The sequence below is a fragment of the Pongo pygmaeus genome, chromosome 18 (genome assembly GCF_028885625.2).
Source record: "Pongo pygmaeus isolate AG05252 chromosome 18, NHGRI_mPonPyg2-v2.0_pri, whole genome shotgun sequence".
NCBI lineage: Eukaryota > Metazoa > Chordata > Mammalia > Primates > Hominidae > Pongo > Pongo pygmaeus.
The window spans coordinates 31221914-31237637 of NC_072391.2; the positions used below are offsets into that span (position 1 = coordinate 31221914).

At 52.8% G+C, this 15724-nt stretch overlaps 1 protein-coding gene across 39 annotated transcripts; it reads right to left on the minus strand.

Moving 5' to 3' along the window:
- Window positions 1-653: 653 nt before the first annotated feature.
- On the minus strand, window positions 654-15478 carry ATXN2L (ataxin 2 like). 39 transcript variants are annotated; one of them, XM_054454441.2, is made up of 24 exons: window positions 14368-15478; window positions 12515-12551; window positions 12237-12293; window positions 12076-12147; window positions 11526-11676; window positions 10932-11056; window positions 8427-8518; window positions 7856-8056; window positions 7082-7257; window positions 6804-6914; window positions 5480-5692; window positions 5312-5383; window positions 4993-5063; window positions 4523-4818; window positions 4369-4438; window positions 3674-3820; window positions 3469-3541; window positions 3191-3378; window positions 2700-2829; window positions 2487-2608; window positions 2128-2337; window positions 1764-1953; window positions 1401-1437; window positions 1061-1135 (listed from the first exon to the last, which is right to left on the minus strand). In XM_054454441.2, exons 1-23 carry the CDS (start codon window positions 14661-14663, stop codon window positions 1406-1408), a joined length of 3132 nt encoding a protein of 1043 aa, XP_054310416.1. In that variant the 5' UTR covers window positions 14664-15478; the 3' UTR covers window positions 1061-1135; window positions 1401-1405. The 39 variants fall into 39 exon arrangements, with proteins under 39 accessions (XP_054310421.1, XP_054310411.1, XP_054310410.1 ...); XM_054454440.2 differs by having other exon boundaries at window positions 1061-1158; XM_063654239.1 differs by having other exon boundaries at window positions 1396-1437.
- Between the last annotated feature and the right edge of the window lie 246 nt (window positions 15479-15724).

Consider the following 15724-nt stretch of genomic DNA (forward strand, 5'->3'; position numbering starts at 1 on the left):
CTGGGAAGGGGACTCCCATCTCACGTGCTTTTAGCCATCCGGTCATCCAGAACCTCAGTCATCAACTACACAACTTCACAACATGAAGTCTGGAACTCACCTTCAAATCAATGGCATAGGATCCTGATCTGGCTCCCCATCATCCTAGATTTCAAAAACTCACCACCATTGGAGTGCAATGGAGTGATCTCAGCTCACTGCAACCTCCACTTCCTGGGTTCAAGTGATTCTCCTGCCTCAGCCTCCCAGGTAGCTGGGATTACAGACATGTCCCACCACGCCAGGCTAATTTTTGTATTTTTAGTAGAGACGGGGTTTCACCCGGGTTCAAGTGATTCTCCTGCCTCAGCCTCCCAAGTAGCTGGGATTACAGGCATGTCCCATCACACCTGGCTAATTTTTGTATTTTTAGTAGAGACATGGTTTCACCAAGTTGGCCAGGATGGTCTCGATCTCTTGACCTGGTGATCTGCCCGCCTCAGCCTCCCAAAGTGCTGGGATTACAGGCGTGAGCCACCATGGCTGGCCACTGGACACGATTTTTACATGGAGGTGAAGGAACAGGTGACAATGCAGCACCTACCAATGCCACAAAAGACTGACAGCTGTCACCCCACTCTAGTCTCCAAGGAGGAAACTCCAGACAGGTTAAGTTAGTTTAAAATTTTATTTTTTTTATTTATTTTTTAATATTTTTATGTAATAAAAAGTAAAAGTCCTTGTCCAGCCATCCTCGTGGGGCATCTGTCTGTCTCTCACACAGGTCACTCAAGTTAATGGGAAAGAAAGAACAGGGGGCCCAAGTCTGAAGTTATAAATAATAGAAAATAAAAGATCTTTCGTCTCCAGCGGGGGAATAGATGAGAGGATGGGAGGGCAAGACTGGGTGGCGACAGGCAGGGGCAGAGCAGGAACCCCCCACCCCTGCTGGACCCTGGCCCTGCCCTCTGTGAGGCCCCTCCCATTCAAGGTGCTTGGCAGGAATTCCCCAGCTCCCCTGGGGAATGGGGGGATAGGGGGCTGGGAGTGGTCCGAGCTGCTGGGGGAAGAGACATAGATCACTCTTCCCTCCACTCATGGAGGTCTCAGGTCGCGGCCAGGACAATCTTCAGTTCCCCGGGGGGTGGAAGGGGAGCTGCTGGGAGGGATGAGATTGAACTGGTTGGAGGGGAAAGAGAAGAGAGCAGGAGCATTAGAACCCAAGCAGCTGTCCCTTCCTCCAATGCCGTCCAGTGGGGGCGTGGGGGTGTGTCTGGGAAGGAGCGGCCTCCTCAAGGTGTCTCGGGGGCTGTCAGAAGCACAGGTCAATCGCTGTTTCCCAGTAAGCCAGAGCCCTCACTCATGTGCCCAGCTCAGCCCCCCACACCCCAGTCTGGCCCTGTCTGCTGCACTGACCTTACCTCGGCTAAGTCAGGAGACAGTCGGGGTCACTGAGAGCTGGGGAGGCAGTGGGGAGGGGGGCTGCTGGATCACAACTGAGCGAGGACGGAGGGAAGCAAAGGACAGAGCCAGGAGCAAGCCCCTGGCGGCGGCGACTGTGGCTTCTGCCCACCCTACATACTTCACAGACAGGTGCAGGTCGGCGGGCGCCCTGTGGGACAGCCCTGCCTCCAAGACCCCTCACTCCCCACCCAGAACCCGTGCATCCTGCCCCACCTGCAGCCCCTCAGCTCTTCCATGCCAAATTCCCCCAGCTAATGAGAACTCACGAATCCTGTCATCGGCTCCTCCTGGAAATCCAGGCGCCTGGCCAGGCTGCTCACCTTGGGGGTGTCCGATGTAGGGGTAGGGTGAGGGTGTGGAAGCTGAGAGTGCAGGCACCCCACTCTGGGGCACCGCGCCTTGGGGGGGCCCCCCATGACTCTGGGGTGGGTGCAGCAGCATCACCTGGGGCGGGTGGGGAGCCCCAGGGTGAGGGGGCGGGGCTGCTGTGATTCCAGTTTGGACATGGGCCTGTGGAGAACAAAGAAGTAGCCAGAAAGACCACAGAATCCTGAAACAGACTCTGACAGCCAGAGTTAGGGAGCACTATGGCAAGGGTGGCACCAGGGACTTGGGAATGGGATGGTCCCCATGGCAAATGGGCCCTGGCAAACAGACCCCGAAGTGGGACAGCTGGGCTCTTACCTGGGTAACATGGGCCATATTGGTGAAGCCGTGGGGCAGCTGCTGGTGGTGGATGGCATACACAGCGGCTGGCTGGGGGAAGCTGCTCTGAGGGGACTGGGCAGAAGGTCCCGGTGGCAGAGAGGGCGGCGTGCCTGTCAGGGCCCCTGGGTGGTACAGATTCTGCTGTGGCTGTCCACTGCCCAAGTGTGGGGCCTGCCCCGCCTGATGCTGTTGGGAAGGGGAAGGTTGAGTGCCACCCAGGCCAGAAACTCGCTGGCCCCCGGTCCTCGCCACACAGAAATGACCCCTAGCTCTATCCCCTCTTCCGGCCACCCATTCCTGCACCAGGACCACTCAGCACCCCCCACGGCAGGCACCTGGACAGGACTGGGGGCCGCATGCTGGGACTGCGGCTGGCTTCCAGTAGGTGTGGTAGCTGGCTGCGGCTGGTGGGCATGGAGCTGCGTGGCATGGTGTGGGTAGGACTGGTGAACAGTGGCTGCAGCAGGAAAGAGGGAGAACCAGTGCTGAGCACACCAGAGGGGGGCTGGCACACAGCCCAGAGCAGAGGGACCAGGCGCAGGACTCACCATAAAGGGCTTGGGGGGTGGGCTGCTCTGCAGAAGGGTACTGAGGGGTAGAGGATGACACAATGGCCTGGGGATGGCTGCCCGATGTCAGCATGCGTGGGTTGCTCTGAAGCATGGGGGCAAACACCGGCTGGTGGGACAGAGAGAGGAGCGGTTGGCACAGCCGCCAGCTGGGAAGGTGTCCTCCTGCCAGTCACTGTGTGCGCAGCACTGCTTGGGCCTCCTCACAATCACCCCATTGATTCAACTTCACAACGATCCCACCCAGCAGACACTATTTCCTCTACGCTTCAGATACAGATGTCCAATGCCTTGTTACAGGTCCCACCAGAGCCAGGGCTCAAGCCCAAGTCTGACACCGCCAATCCCACACAGGGCCGATCCCACCCACAACGCCACCTGCCGCCCCTAGCCAGCTCCCAAGTCTCTTGAGAAGATGGGATCCCTAGCAGGGGCCCTGGATCCTCACTGCCCTCCTGGGCCGCAGTCACCTGTGAGGGGTAGTGGGCCATGGGCTGCATCATGGCCGGCTGGCCTGGGAACTGCTGAGGGTTGTAGGGGATGTAGGAAGAATAGGGCGTGGCAGCCACCAGAGGCGGGCCAGCAGCCGCGGCGGCCTGCATCATTGGCGGGGCTGAGGCTGGCTGGTGTTGGTCCGAGCGCTGCGGAGGCAGGGAGCCTGGAAGAGGAGGAAGAGAGCAGAGCTCAAGCTCCACCTGCCAGTAGGCCCTTGGCAGCCTCGCCGCCTGCCCCTCCCAGCCCTGCTCACCTTTTGCTCCCCGGTACTTGCCCTGCTGCCCAGGCACTGAATTGGATACAGGATATGGATACATTTGAGGTGCCTGGGGATGAGGACACAGATGAGGCTGAATGACTCGCTCACGAATGCCCAGAACAGGCCTGACCTGGTCCCTCAACCAGCACAACCAAATCCCACCCCGCTAACCCTGGGCCCGGCCAGTCTCTCTGCATACCTGCACAGCTGGTCCCATGTGGATCTGAGGTATGTATGAGATGTACTGGGGGCTGTATAGCCCACTCTGGCCTGCTGTCAGCACCGGGATGGAGGGAGTTGAATGAGTCCGGGGCCCCGGAGAAGTTGGGGTACTGGTGGATTTATTCTGCAAAAACAAGGGAGGACAATTTTATTTTGTATTTTCCCCTCTACTCCTGGCCATGCCTAGAGCAGTAATAGCTAACATTTGTGAAATGCTGGGTGCCACACATATTCTGCACTTATCTTGATAAAGCCTCATATTAAACCCTCTGAGGAGATGAGTATTCTCAAGTTACAGGTGAGGCAGAGAATGTAAGTGATGTCCAAGATCACAAACCTTCCAAATACAGGGGCTCAAGCCAAGTCAGCTGGCCTCTGTTCCTGACTACCCCACTCCAGTACTCCCTCAGCCAAATGCCAAGAACCAAAGAAAAGCCTGTTAACCCCTCATCAGACTCACTGGGATCCCTCATCACCCAAACCTGGAGACCTGAGTCCATTTTCCCCAAGCCAGCCCCAAAGGTGCCATCCTTACATTTTTATGACATCTCCTCACACTGCCTGCCAGGCAAGTGGTCCTGGAAGTGAAGTGCTCCTCCCCCTATTCATCTATAAGCACTGCCCAAGTCTCCCTACAGAAACCAAAGTCCACATTCTCCCGTCCCAGCTCACCACAGACAGCAGAGGCTTTGTAGGATTGAACTCCTTAGCATTAGGGTTCAACGTTGATTTCTTTACTTGTCTGTGAGAGAAAGTACAGTAAATCTTCACGGCTTGCTCCCATCCCTCCTGCCATCCTCCCAGAGCCCCACCCCGCTCCACTCACTCAGCAACAGGGCCCTCATCTTTGTCTTCTCCCTTGATGAGGCCCACTGGGGGGCTGCCAGTTTGGCTTGGGCAAGGTGGTGGGGGCTGCTCTGGCCCCTCAGTGCCTCCTGCTGATGCCAGGGGTGGTTTGTCCTCTTTATCCGATACGGACTCTGTCTTGGAGGAGACAGGAGACCCCATGGGCTCTGAAGTCAACAGAACATCAACCTCCTTCTCCTTTCCTTTGGGCTCCTCCTTTAAGATCCGGGGAGGAAAAGGATCCAGGCTGTTCTCAGGGGAGCTACTGGGCTGAAGCTGGAAGAGAGAAATACACACAGTCCAGTCTGACCCAGACCCTAGGCCCAGCTTTCTTTCATTCTTTCTTGATCTCATCTCTTTGACCCCTACCTAGTCCTTTGCCTCATCTACGAACCACTCCCAACCCCTTTACCCTGCTAATATCCCAGCTCACTTCCACAGTTCTCTCACCTTAAACTGGGCCCCAAACTTTCTCAGTTCTTCCAGTTGGAATCGTTTCTGTTCATTCTGAAGACCGGGGACTATGAGAAAACAGTCAAAAAGAAGAAAATACAAAGCATTCTTTCTCTAAGGTGGCTATACAATGCCAATAGAACAGAGGACAAGAAAGCAAAGAAAAAAGAGAAACTCTTCAGGATCACAGAAGTGAAATTATAATCCAAGGGCTGATAGACTTGTTTGCCTCTGAATTCCAACAAACTTCCTAACTGAAATACTCTCCCCCAGACAAAGGAACATTAATCTTCAGCAGAAAAAAAACCACCCTCACCTTTCCCAGCTATCCGAGCCAGCTCCTGGGGCTCCAGAGTTCTTCCAGGTTCCTTGGTAGAGAGTTCTTTTACTGTGCAAGTAGAGAGAAATGCCTAAAGGTCCTTCTGTCCAGAACCACAAATCACACTAAATATGCATTCACAGCCCTCAAACACCTAGCTCTTACCATCTGTGGGGGCCAGGGAGATCTTTGGAGAAGCTGGGGAAATGGAGCCCACTCCAGGATCTGAGACTGATGAGGTCACAGGGATGGAGGCTGAAGAGGTTGGCACTGCCGAGCCGATGGGAGGCTCAGGACAGGAAGCTGAGATTGGGGCAGGGGCAGCAGACTTGGGAGAACGCGGGGGATACATCCGGCCCACTGGAAGAAAAGGGGGAGCTGTAGGATGGTTACTGCTGGTCAACAGCAGTGAGTACAAGGGCCTTACTCAAAACAGCAAGAAAGTTTACACACTATACAACCAGAGTCACCAACTTAAATGTCTAGAAGGTCAAGGCAGGTAACACAAGCAGGTAAATAGCCTCATGGGCATCATCGGCGACTGGAATGCTTAAAGTAGTGGCTGGGATTCTGTTCCAGTCAACTCAAGCTATGCAGCAAGGCAAGCTCAGTTGACAGAACTTCCTGTAATTCAAAAGAAACTAAAAATTTTCTACGGCTTCTATTGATTTATTTATTTAGAGACAGGGTATCGCTCTGTTCCCCAGACTGGAGTGCAATGGTGTGATGCCATCTCACTGCAACCTCAGCCTCCTGGGCTAAAGCGAATCCCCCCACCTCAGCCTCTCAAGTTGCTGGGAGTACAGGGGCACGCCATCACGCCTAGCTAATCTTCTTATTTTTTGCAGAAGGGTTTTGCCATGTTGCCCAGGCTGGTCTTAAACTCCTGGGCTCAAGCAATCTGCCTACCTCGGCCTGTTTTAAAAAGTTAGCAACTGGCAGGGTGTGGTGGCTCACGCCTGTAATCCCAGCACTTTGGGAGGCCAAGGTGGGCGGATCACGAGGTCAGGAGTTCAAGATCAGCCTGGCCAACATAGTAAAACCCCGCTTCTACTAAAAATACAAAAAAATTTAGCCAGCCGTGGTGGTGGGAGCCTGTAATCCCAGCTACTTGGGAGGCTGAGACAGGAGAATCGCTTAAATCTGGGGGGTGGAGGCTGCAGTGAGCTGAGACGGCGCCACTGTATTCTGGCCCAGGCAACAGTGCGAGACTCCGTTTAAAAAAAAAAAAAAACAAAACAAAAAACTTAGCATCTGATTCAAATCTAAACAAAAGATGTCTGCCGAGCAGACACAACCCATGGATTGCTAGGTTAAGATTTCTGCACTAGGGAAATCGAAGAACTATTTCCCAATATGACTAAACCCCAAACGCCCAAAACATCTATCTTAAAATTATCTCCCATTCCAGCACTGTAACAAATGGACATATTTACATCTCTTTACAAATTTCCATCCGTTTCTTCATCCAACACTACTAAAGCTTTACCTGCAGGAGGAGGTGGAACAGAAGTTTCTCCAGAAGGCCTATTACTGGGCGAAGACAGAGTCTTGGCACCTCTCAGAGGCCGCTGTGCCTTTGGGGACATGCGGGAAGGACCTGTTTGGTTTTTTTTTTTGAGAAGAAAATGTCAGAGGAGGCAGACGACCTATTACATTCCCACCGATGCAGCGTCATTCCAACACACCCAAACCCCTCCAATTACCCCCACACCTCCTTGGCATCCCCTTCCCTGCCCTGCCCCTCAAAGTCACCTCATAACTCACCTCCATTGATACCACGGGCCTCAGAACCTGGGCCAGGGCTGTTATTGTCCAGATGGTGAGGGCCACGAGGTGGCAAAGAGCTAAGGCCAGGCCGACCACCCCGAGAGCTGCTGCATCGAACTCCTCCCCGGGGACCTTCCCGGACTCGTTGAGGCAGAGGGATATACTTCCCCTCCCTGAGGAAAGAGTTCAAATAAGGCCAGGTAGCCACAAAACCCACGTTTTGGAAAGATAAAGCCATTTCTTCTTCTAAAGTCTTCCCCTTCTGCCCCCAAACATACACACACTGCCTGGCTCCAGCACCATCCCACTTGAAGATCTGCCCTAGTTTAACATTCTGTGGCTACAGACTTATGACCTCATGTGACATCAACTCTGAGCCAACCAACCTGGCCAGTGCTCCGCAATTCTACAACTCCTGACCTATGACAAAAGTAGATCACACTGTAGTTCCAGGAACAGTTTTTATAAGACACAAATAATGTAGTTATATTTCACGTTTACAAGAAAAAATAGTACATGTATAAAAATGAATACAGAGAAAAAGGGAAAGTAAACCAAAAATTTTGAATTTTTTTTTTTTTTTAGATCTACAAGCTTCAGCTTTGTTACTTTAGGCAAATTATATAATCTCGCTTTACTTCAATCTCCTAAACCTGTGTATGACATTTTACATGGTCACAAGGCTTAAATCACAGCACACAACAACTCTGGGCCCAGGCCCCAGGATATTCCCAGAAGCCCCAAGTAGTCCTGGCTGTTTGCAACAGTCACCTGGATGCCAAGCTGGGGCTCTCTCGCCCTGAGCCCTGCCGCTGGACTGCACTGTGCTTCTCCTCTTCAGTGCGCCCATCGTCGTTCTCCATGGCGATCCGCAGGCGGTACTGGGGGCTTGATTCAATCTCTCGAGCCAACTGGGCCGCACGCAGCTCTCGCTGACGAAACTCTTCTGAGTTGTCCTTTTCTAAGGGCACCCTGAGACAGCACCCACAGACCACCACCATCCCAGTGCCAGGGGACAAAAGAGGAAAAAAGGAAAAACATTTCAAAAAGTCCAATCACCAGTTCAGGCACGTAAGTATTTAATCCTTTCAACTCAACATCTGGGTAACGGGCACCGACTACGTCCCAGGTAGAGCACCAAGGCTTATCTGGGAATGTGAGGAGCACTTAAGACGCTTAAAACCTTTAAGGGAAGAATTCCACAAGGCAGAGTAGGAGCGGGGACGGCAACCCTAGACACCCAGAGAAAAATGAGCAAAAACTATGTTCTACCTGGAAACCTGTCTTCACTTAGTGACCCCATATCACCAACACATCACCTGGAAAGCACCAAGACACTCACGTATAAGAAGAAAGACTGCTATCATAGGTAGTCTTCACACCGTAGTTCTCCTCATTGAACTTGAACATTTCATTGGGGTCCCATCCATTGGACTGGGGAGGGAGGAAGGCGGTTTTAAAACCCAGCAAGAAAAGCAACAATGACAAGTCACTTCCCTTCCATCAGGTTAAAAACTCCCAAGATGTGAACAAATTGGCTGGGCACAGTGGCTGCAACCTGTAATCCCAGTACTTTGGGAAGCTGAGGCAGGAGGCTCTCCTGAGGCCAGGAGTTTAAGGCCAGCCTGGGCAACACAGCAAGAGCCCATCTCTAGAAAAAATAATGAAACAGCTGGGTGTGGTGGTGCATGCCTGGGGTCCTAGCTACTCGCTACTCAGGAGATTGAGGAGAGAGGATCACTTGAGCCCAGGAGTTTGAGGCTGCAGTGAACTATTATGGCACCACTGCGCTCAGGCCTGGGTGACTGGCTGGGCGTGGTGGCTCATGCCTGTAATCCCAGCACTTTGGGAGGTGGGTGGATCACCTGAGGTCAGGAGTTTGAGATGAACCTGACCAATATGGTGAAACCCTGTCTCTACTAAAAATAAAAAATTAGACATCCGTGGTGGCGCATGCCTGCAGTCCTGGCTGAGGCAGAAGAATCGCTTGAACCTGGGAGGCAGAGGTTGCAGTGAGCTGAGATCGAGCCACTGCACTCCAGCCTCCAGCCTGAGTGACAGAGCGAGACCCTGTCTCCAAAACAAACAAACAAACAAACAAACAACTACAACAAAAACCCGGGCAACAGAGCAAGTGCTTGTCTCGAAAATAAATGACAAAACAAAAGTGGAAAAAAAAAAAAGGAATGTGGCTGGCAAAAGTAATCAACTAATAATTGTAATTAGTAACTGCAATTTTTTTTTTTTTTTTGGAGACAGAGTTTCACTCTTGTTGCCCAGGCTGGAGTGCAATGGTGCAATCTTGGCTCACCGCAACCTCCGTCTCCTTGGGTTCAAGCGATTCTCCTGCCTCAACTTCACGAGTAGCTGTGATTACGGGCATGTGCCACCGCGCCCAGCTAATTTTGTATTTTTAGTACAGATGGGGTTTCTCCACGTTGGTCAGGCTGGTCTCAAACTCCTAACCTCAGGTGATCCACCCGCCTTGGCCTCCCAAAGTGCTGGGATTACTGGTGTGAGCCACCACGCCCGGCCTGCAACTGTTAATAATTACTAACAATTGCAGCAGAAATTAGCGATAACTAGTAAACCTGAAAAGTCATAAGACCTAACAATTCTATTTCCAAGACATCCCAGAAAAATTCTGGCACATGTGCATGGGTAATATATGTTCTAAAAGTCCAGCAAGGTACTATTTTTAGTAGCAAAATAATGGCAACCAAATGCAGATGATTAAGGAAAAGGACAAATACAATTTGCTGTGTACACGTCTGTGTGGATATTTGAAAACAGCACACAACAATAGAAGCAAAGAACTAGATCTACGTATCACCATGAGAAGTTAGAAAAGGCAAGAAAAGCAAATTCTTGTACAAACTAAACATAACAAAACAATAATATATTCATTCACAAGACATTTGTTTCTCAACAGATAGTCTTGCTATGATGCCCAGGCTGGAGCACAGTGGCCATTCACAAATTCAGTCATAGTGCACCAAAGCCTCAAATGATTCTCCTACCTCAGCCTCCTGAGTAGCTGGGACTACAGGTGTGGGACCACCACGCTCAGCTCTATTCATGAGCGGTTTTTATTTATTTATTTTTTTGAGACAGCCTCACTGTCGCTCAGACTGGAGTCCAGTGGCACAATCTCAGCTTACAGCAGCCTCAAACTCCTGGGCTCAAGTGATCCTCTTGCCTTGGCCTCCCAAGTAGCTGGGACTACAGGCATAAGCCACTGAGCTCAGCCTCATGAGAGATTTTAAATGCCTCAGACTAGCTGATTTTGGGAAGAGAAATGGGCCTACACTGTAATCTATACTTTTTGTTATGATGAAAAATAACGTGATGCAAATGCTAGGAGTGGTTAACTATAGATAGTAAGAGAGTAAGTTGATGTTTTGGTTTTGTTGCGTGTGACAGGGTCCACCCAGGCTGGAGTGGAGTGGTATGATCACAGCTCACTGTAGCCTCGACCTCCCTGGGCTCAAGTGATCCTTCCACCTCAGCCTCCCAAGTAGCTGGGACTACAGGTACATGCCACCAAACCTTGCTAGCTTTTATACATCTTGTTGAGACACCATGTTGCCCAGGCTGGTCTCGAACTCCTTGCCTCAAGTGACCCACCAGCCTTGGCCTCCCAAAGTGCTGTGATTACAAGCATGAGCCACTGCACCCAACTGAGAATAGATATTTTTACTTTGCTATTCTCTATACCTTTCTATTTGTTATCTGACCACCATCAATGGGCAACAATAAATATTTCCCTCCCCCTTCAAATGAACCTCACTGTCAACAACCCATTCTGTCTGTCCAGCTCCCAAGTTCTCAGGGAAGGAGGCTATACCATGTCAGACTCGAGGTCATAGTCGTCGCTGTTGCTGTCACCCCCCTCCCAGCGCTGAAGCACCTTCTCTTTGTGTTCCCCATTCACTTTTGAGTTCATGGCAATGGCTGAATCGGTGAACTTGTCTGTGGGGGCAGAGGTGAAGATCAGGAGTCAGGCTATATTTCACAGACTTCTTTCCAATATCCCCCAACCCCACTCTCCATAAGTAGTTCATGAACAAAGTTTAAGAAGCCCAGAGTACATGTGCCTGTGTGTTAGGATGGCCAGGCGGTGGGGAGGCAAGAGAAGAAGAGCATAAAAAGTCTATCAAGATTATGATTCCAAAGAAAAAAGAAGTTAAAAACCAAGCAAAGAAAATATGAAGAACCACAACACAGACAGGAATTCATCCCATTATATATTAGACATCAAGACATATTTTTAAGAAGAAAAATCCACCCACCTCGCTCAGAAAAAAAAGGCATTAAGGCAAAACAAACAAACAAAAACAAAAAACAAACCAAACACAGCACCATGTTCCACTTGCACACAAACTACCCTCTGTCCTCTATGCACACAGAGCAGGTCTGAGGTAACAGCCTAGGACAATACCTTTAGTAGCGTAATTGAAGTCAACATTTCGGAAGTGAACAAGCATGACATCACTTGGCTTAAACACCATGGTGTCCACAATGTCTTCCCGACGAGGGCCACCTGCTGGCTCAGATGCTTTCCGGTGCACAGCATCCACGGCTAGTTCAAACTACAAACACCCCATTCCCCACACCCACGGGCCAGTTTCAAAAAAAGGTGAAGGCAAAAATAGAACTGGATTTCTCTTAAATAGAACTGGATTTCTTTTACCCTTCCCAAACTTTTCACAACACTACATCCTCAATACGCTTGGAACCAAGTGCATCGTTTCCTCAACATCGGCCACAGGACTTAGCAAAAGTCTCACAAAAATTTAAACTTAAATATTTTAACATTAAAGTACCCAGCCCTCAAATTTGTCTTTTTTCCCTGCAGCAGTATTCAGCACAGGCCTACAGAAACAACTAATGGCATACTCTGACACCACCCAATTGACACCTTCAATGAGCCTATTTCATTCTCCTCCTACTCTGCAACTCCAAAAATAATTAAATTTGAGTACACTGACCTTTGAGCTTAGCGTCTTGAAGATACCCTCATAAGTGGTACCATTTTTCACCTTTACATCACAAGTGGAGCCCTGGCAGTGTGGGAAAAATAAGAAGAGTGTCTCCAGAAAGTAGATGCGTTACGTTCCTTAAACAACCCGGGGGTTAAGTACCAACTTACCACAACAGCTGTAAGGAAATGCAGCATTCTGGAATTGTTGTAGACGCCTTCAAACACCTGACAGTTAACATAGGAGGGAGAATTAAAGGAGTAATCAGTCAACACCTCATTTTCTTTTCTAAATGCCCGCTGCACTATACTCATTTTGCCTTGTGTGTGTTAGGCCCACAGCCCTCCTGAGTACCTTAGACTCTATCTAGACCTAATGTGCCCTATATTTCCACATTATGCATGTTTTAGGTCTATGTATCTTAAAGAGGGTAGGAGAAGACACTCACAGGTGACTGTGGGGGTCCCTTTCCTGTGCTCTGTCCCCTATAAAAGAAAACAACAAATTACTTAAGTTTGTTCAAGCCCTCTTAGACCACTATGAAATTAATGTTAAATCCTAGAAGTATATACCACCTGATGATGCTGATTTAGACTACAAAATCGTTAATCAGTAAGAGTTTTCTTTTCTATTTTTTTTTTTGAGACAGGGTCTCCCTCTGTTGCCCAGGCTGGGGTGCAGTGGCGCGATCTCAGCTCACTGCAGCCTCAACCTCCAAGGCTCAAGCGATCTTCCTGCCTCAGCCTCCCGAGTGGCTGAGACTATAGGTACGAACCACCACTCCTGGCTTTTTTTTTTTTTTTTAATTTTTAGTAGAGATGGGATTTCCTATCTGTGTTGCCCAGGCTGGTCTCGATCTCCTGGGCTCAAGGGATCCTCCCACCTTTGCCTCCTAAAGTGCTGGCATTACAGGCGTGAGCCACTGCGCCCGGCCAATAAATAAAATTTTCAAACTCTCACCTTGTAGAGGAAGAAAGAAATAGACGTTAATAAGCCAGCAAACACATTTCCTCCAAATGCCAGCAAAAAACATCTCGATCAACAATGGTTGTCAATTGCTCTAAGAACCAACGAGAAAGGGGCTAGGGCTGCAGGCTACCAACAGATCAATGCTACAGTATTAACCAAAAACCCACGCCAGCTGTGAGGGCAAAAGCTCCAGGAGTGCAGCTTTAAAACTACCTAGCTCAGGTACATTACCTCCCAAACAGAAAAGACAATCATTTTCAGCAGCCTGACGCCTCAAACTGTGGGAGGAGGGGTATCCCCTCCACACCCCATCCCCTCGACCTCATGACTCATTCAGCCCGTTACCCACTCTGCGGGGATCACCAATCTCCAGGTAACCCTGCTCGTCGCTGGCTGATGTAACCGGCGGTTGAGGGCGAAAAGGGGGCCGCTGGCGAGGCTGGGGGACAGCGCAGCCGCAAAAGCCATCCACCGTGAGGCCTCGCCCGGTCTGCGCCTGCGCACTAAAGCCCACGGGCCTTTTCGAACCCCCCCCTCCCGCGATCAGAGCCCACTGCGCCTGCGTGTGCCGCCACTCTTAATTCCATTAACACACACACACACGCGCACAGGAAAAACTGAGCAGGGCCTCCACTACTCATGCACTGCCACCAGACGAGCCCCTCCACGAACTAGCCCCTGCCCTAGGTGTTCCCGGGGCGCGCGAATGCCCGGGTCATGAGACCGAGCATCCACGCGCACGTACGGGAAGGGGGCGCGCGCGCCAGAGGCTCCCGGCCCGCAGTCCTCCCAGTCCTCCCTCCTTCCGTCCCCCCGCCCACCTCGCTCCCCTCCTACTGGCCAGACCGGGAAGGGGGAGGCAGCAACCCGCTCCCAAGTCCCTCCCTCCCCATTGGCCAAACTGTGGGCCGCGCGCCCCCCTCCATTGGCTACGGCCGGGGACCCCTTCCCGCGGCAGACTCCCCATTGGCTGAAGCCGGGGACCGCGAGACCCTTCGTGGTAATGGGACCGGGGACCCCGATCAGCTCCTTGCCCCCCCAACTCCCCGTTCCGACGGCGCCGGCGGGATGCGCCCCGCCTCCCCGAAGGCCGGGGCTGCGAGCCCTGACTAGGCCCCGAGAGCCGAACGCGGCCCCTCAGTGCTCCGGTGGCCGCCCGGGGACCCTTTCCGTCCGACCTGTTCGGACCTGAGGGGGCCCTCCCCCAGCTTCACGGGGACTCCCCACCCAGCCGGTGCCCCTCACGGTGCCGGGTCGGGGTCCGCCCCGCCAGAACCGAGCCGCAGCCTCTGGGTGGCCGCGGCTCCCTCGCCCGGAGCCCACCCTTCTCACCTGGCGCTGCCGATGGCTGCGGCCCCCGGCCTCTCCTGGTGCTGCGGCGGCGGCGGCTGCGGCGCCAAGATGCCTTCGGCTCCCCGGCGGAGCCCGCTCCCGGCAGCGGCCACAGGCCCCAGGCAGGGGGAGGCGGCCGTTGGAGGCCCGGGAGGAGCCGCAGAGGTGGCCAGCGGCCCCGGGAGGCCGCCGTTGGGAGGGCTGGTGCCCCCGGGGGGCCGACGGGCCACGGCCTGTTGCGTGGGGGGCGGCTGCTGGGGCTGGGAGGGCTGTTGTGGCGGCTGAGGCTTCAACATGATGGCAGCGTCCGGAAGGGGAATTAGAGGGAAGGGAGGGAGAGAGGGGGCCGGGGCTGGGGCCCCTCTGGAGAGCGCGGGAAGCGAGAGGGATCGGGCAGCCGGGGCCCGCCGTTGGCGGGCGGGGGGAGCCCCGCGGTGTCGGGGGTGGAGAGAGAAGACCGCGGCGCGAGGAAGCGCCGCGAGGCGGAAGGGGAGGGGGTCTCGCGGGCTGGTGGAAAGCGAGAGGGCGCGAGCCGGGCTGGCGCGCGTGCGCGTCGCCGGGGCGCGGAGAGGGAGGAGCGCGAGGGTGGGAGCTCCCGGGGGGAGGGGCGGCAGGAGCGAGCAGTGGCGCGAGGTGCCGCGCACACCGGCGCGGTTAGCTCCCGGCGGGAAAGAGGGAGAGAATCAAGTCGGTGAACCTCGCACCCCTAGCCCTGGGAGTGGGTAAGGAGCAGCGCGGGCGCTCACGCGCGCCAAGGATTTAGGGTCTCAAGGTCTCACACCGCCTTAGAAGCCGGCGACCGCTGTCGCTTCACAATGAGCGTGTGAGGCGCCGGGGGAGGAGCCGAAGGCGCCAGAGGAAGGGCCGGCCTCTCCGCCCACGCCTTCGCTGCGTCGCGATGCCTCCGCGGGAGTGTGAGGCGGCGCGTCGTGCGTGAGGCTCTTCCGCCACTTGGGGGCCCGTGGGCGGGGCCTTAAGTGCCAAGAAAATCTCAGGGACTGGACCACCCGAGCCACTGCGCTTTTAGGCAGGTGGTAGGTTTCGCAAGGAGCTACCCTCCACCTTGTTTGCTTTAAGTAAAAGACTGATGAACATTAAAGTGATTCGTTTGAGCGTGTTGATCTTTGCAGATAAATTTACGCCTCGTCCTAAATTATTTTAAATTTTTGTGATTGTGACCTAAATTGTTCCTCCATGCCCGAGAATGAATCTTTAAACTGAATCTTTAATAACAAAGACTAAAGGCCAAAGTTCGGAGTTCAAAACCCTCCACCCGACCCTGCAATGAAGGCAGCTTCATTCATTCAAAATGAGTTGGGCATTGGGGTATTCAGTTGTTTTGGACACAGGGATAATT

What these genes read in the sequence shown, in the direction of transcription:
- ATXN2L (XM_054454417.2), bottom strand. Translation starts at nt 14,663, where the DNA reads ATGTTGAAGCCTCAGCCGCCACAACAGCCCTCCCAGCCCCAGCAGCCG. An exon ending in CTTCAATTACGCTACTAAAG is followed by an intron (nt 11,057 to 11,525) that starts GTATTGTCCTAG and finishes CTGCCCCCACAG; the next exon opens with ACAAGTTCACCGATTCAGCC. An exon ending in TGGCCCACTACCCCTCACAG is followed by an intron (nt 2,830 to 3,190) that starts GTGACTGCGGCC and finishes CTGTCCCACCAG; the next exon opens with CCGGTGTTTGCCCCCATGCT.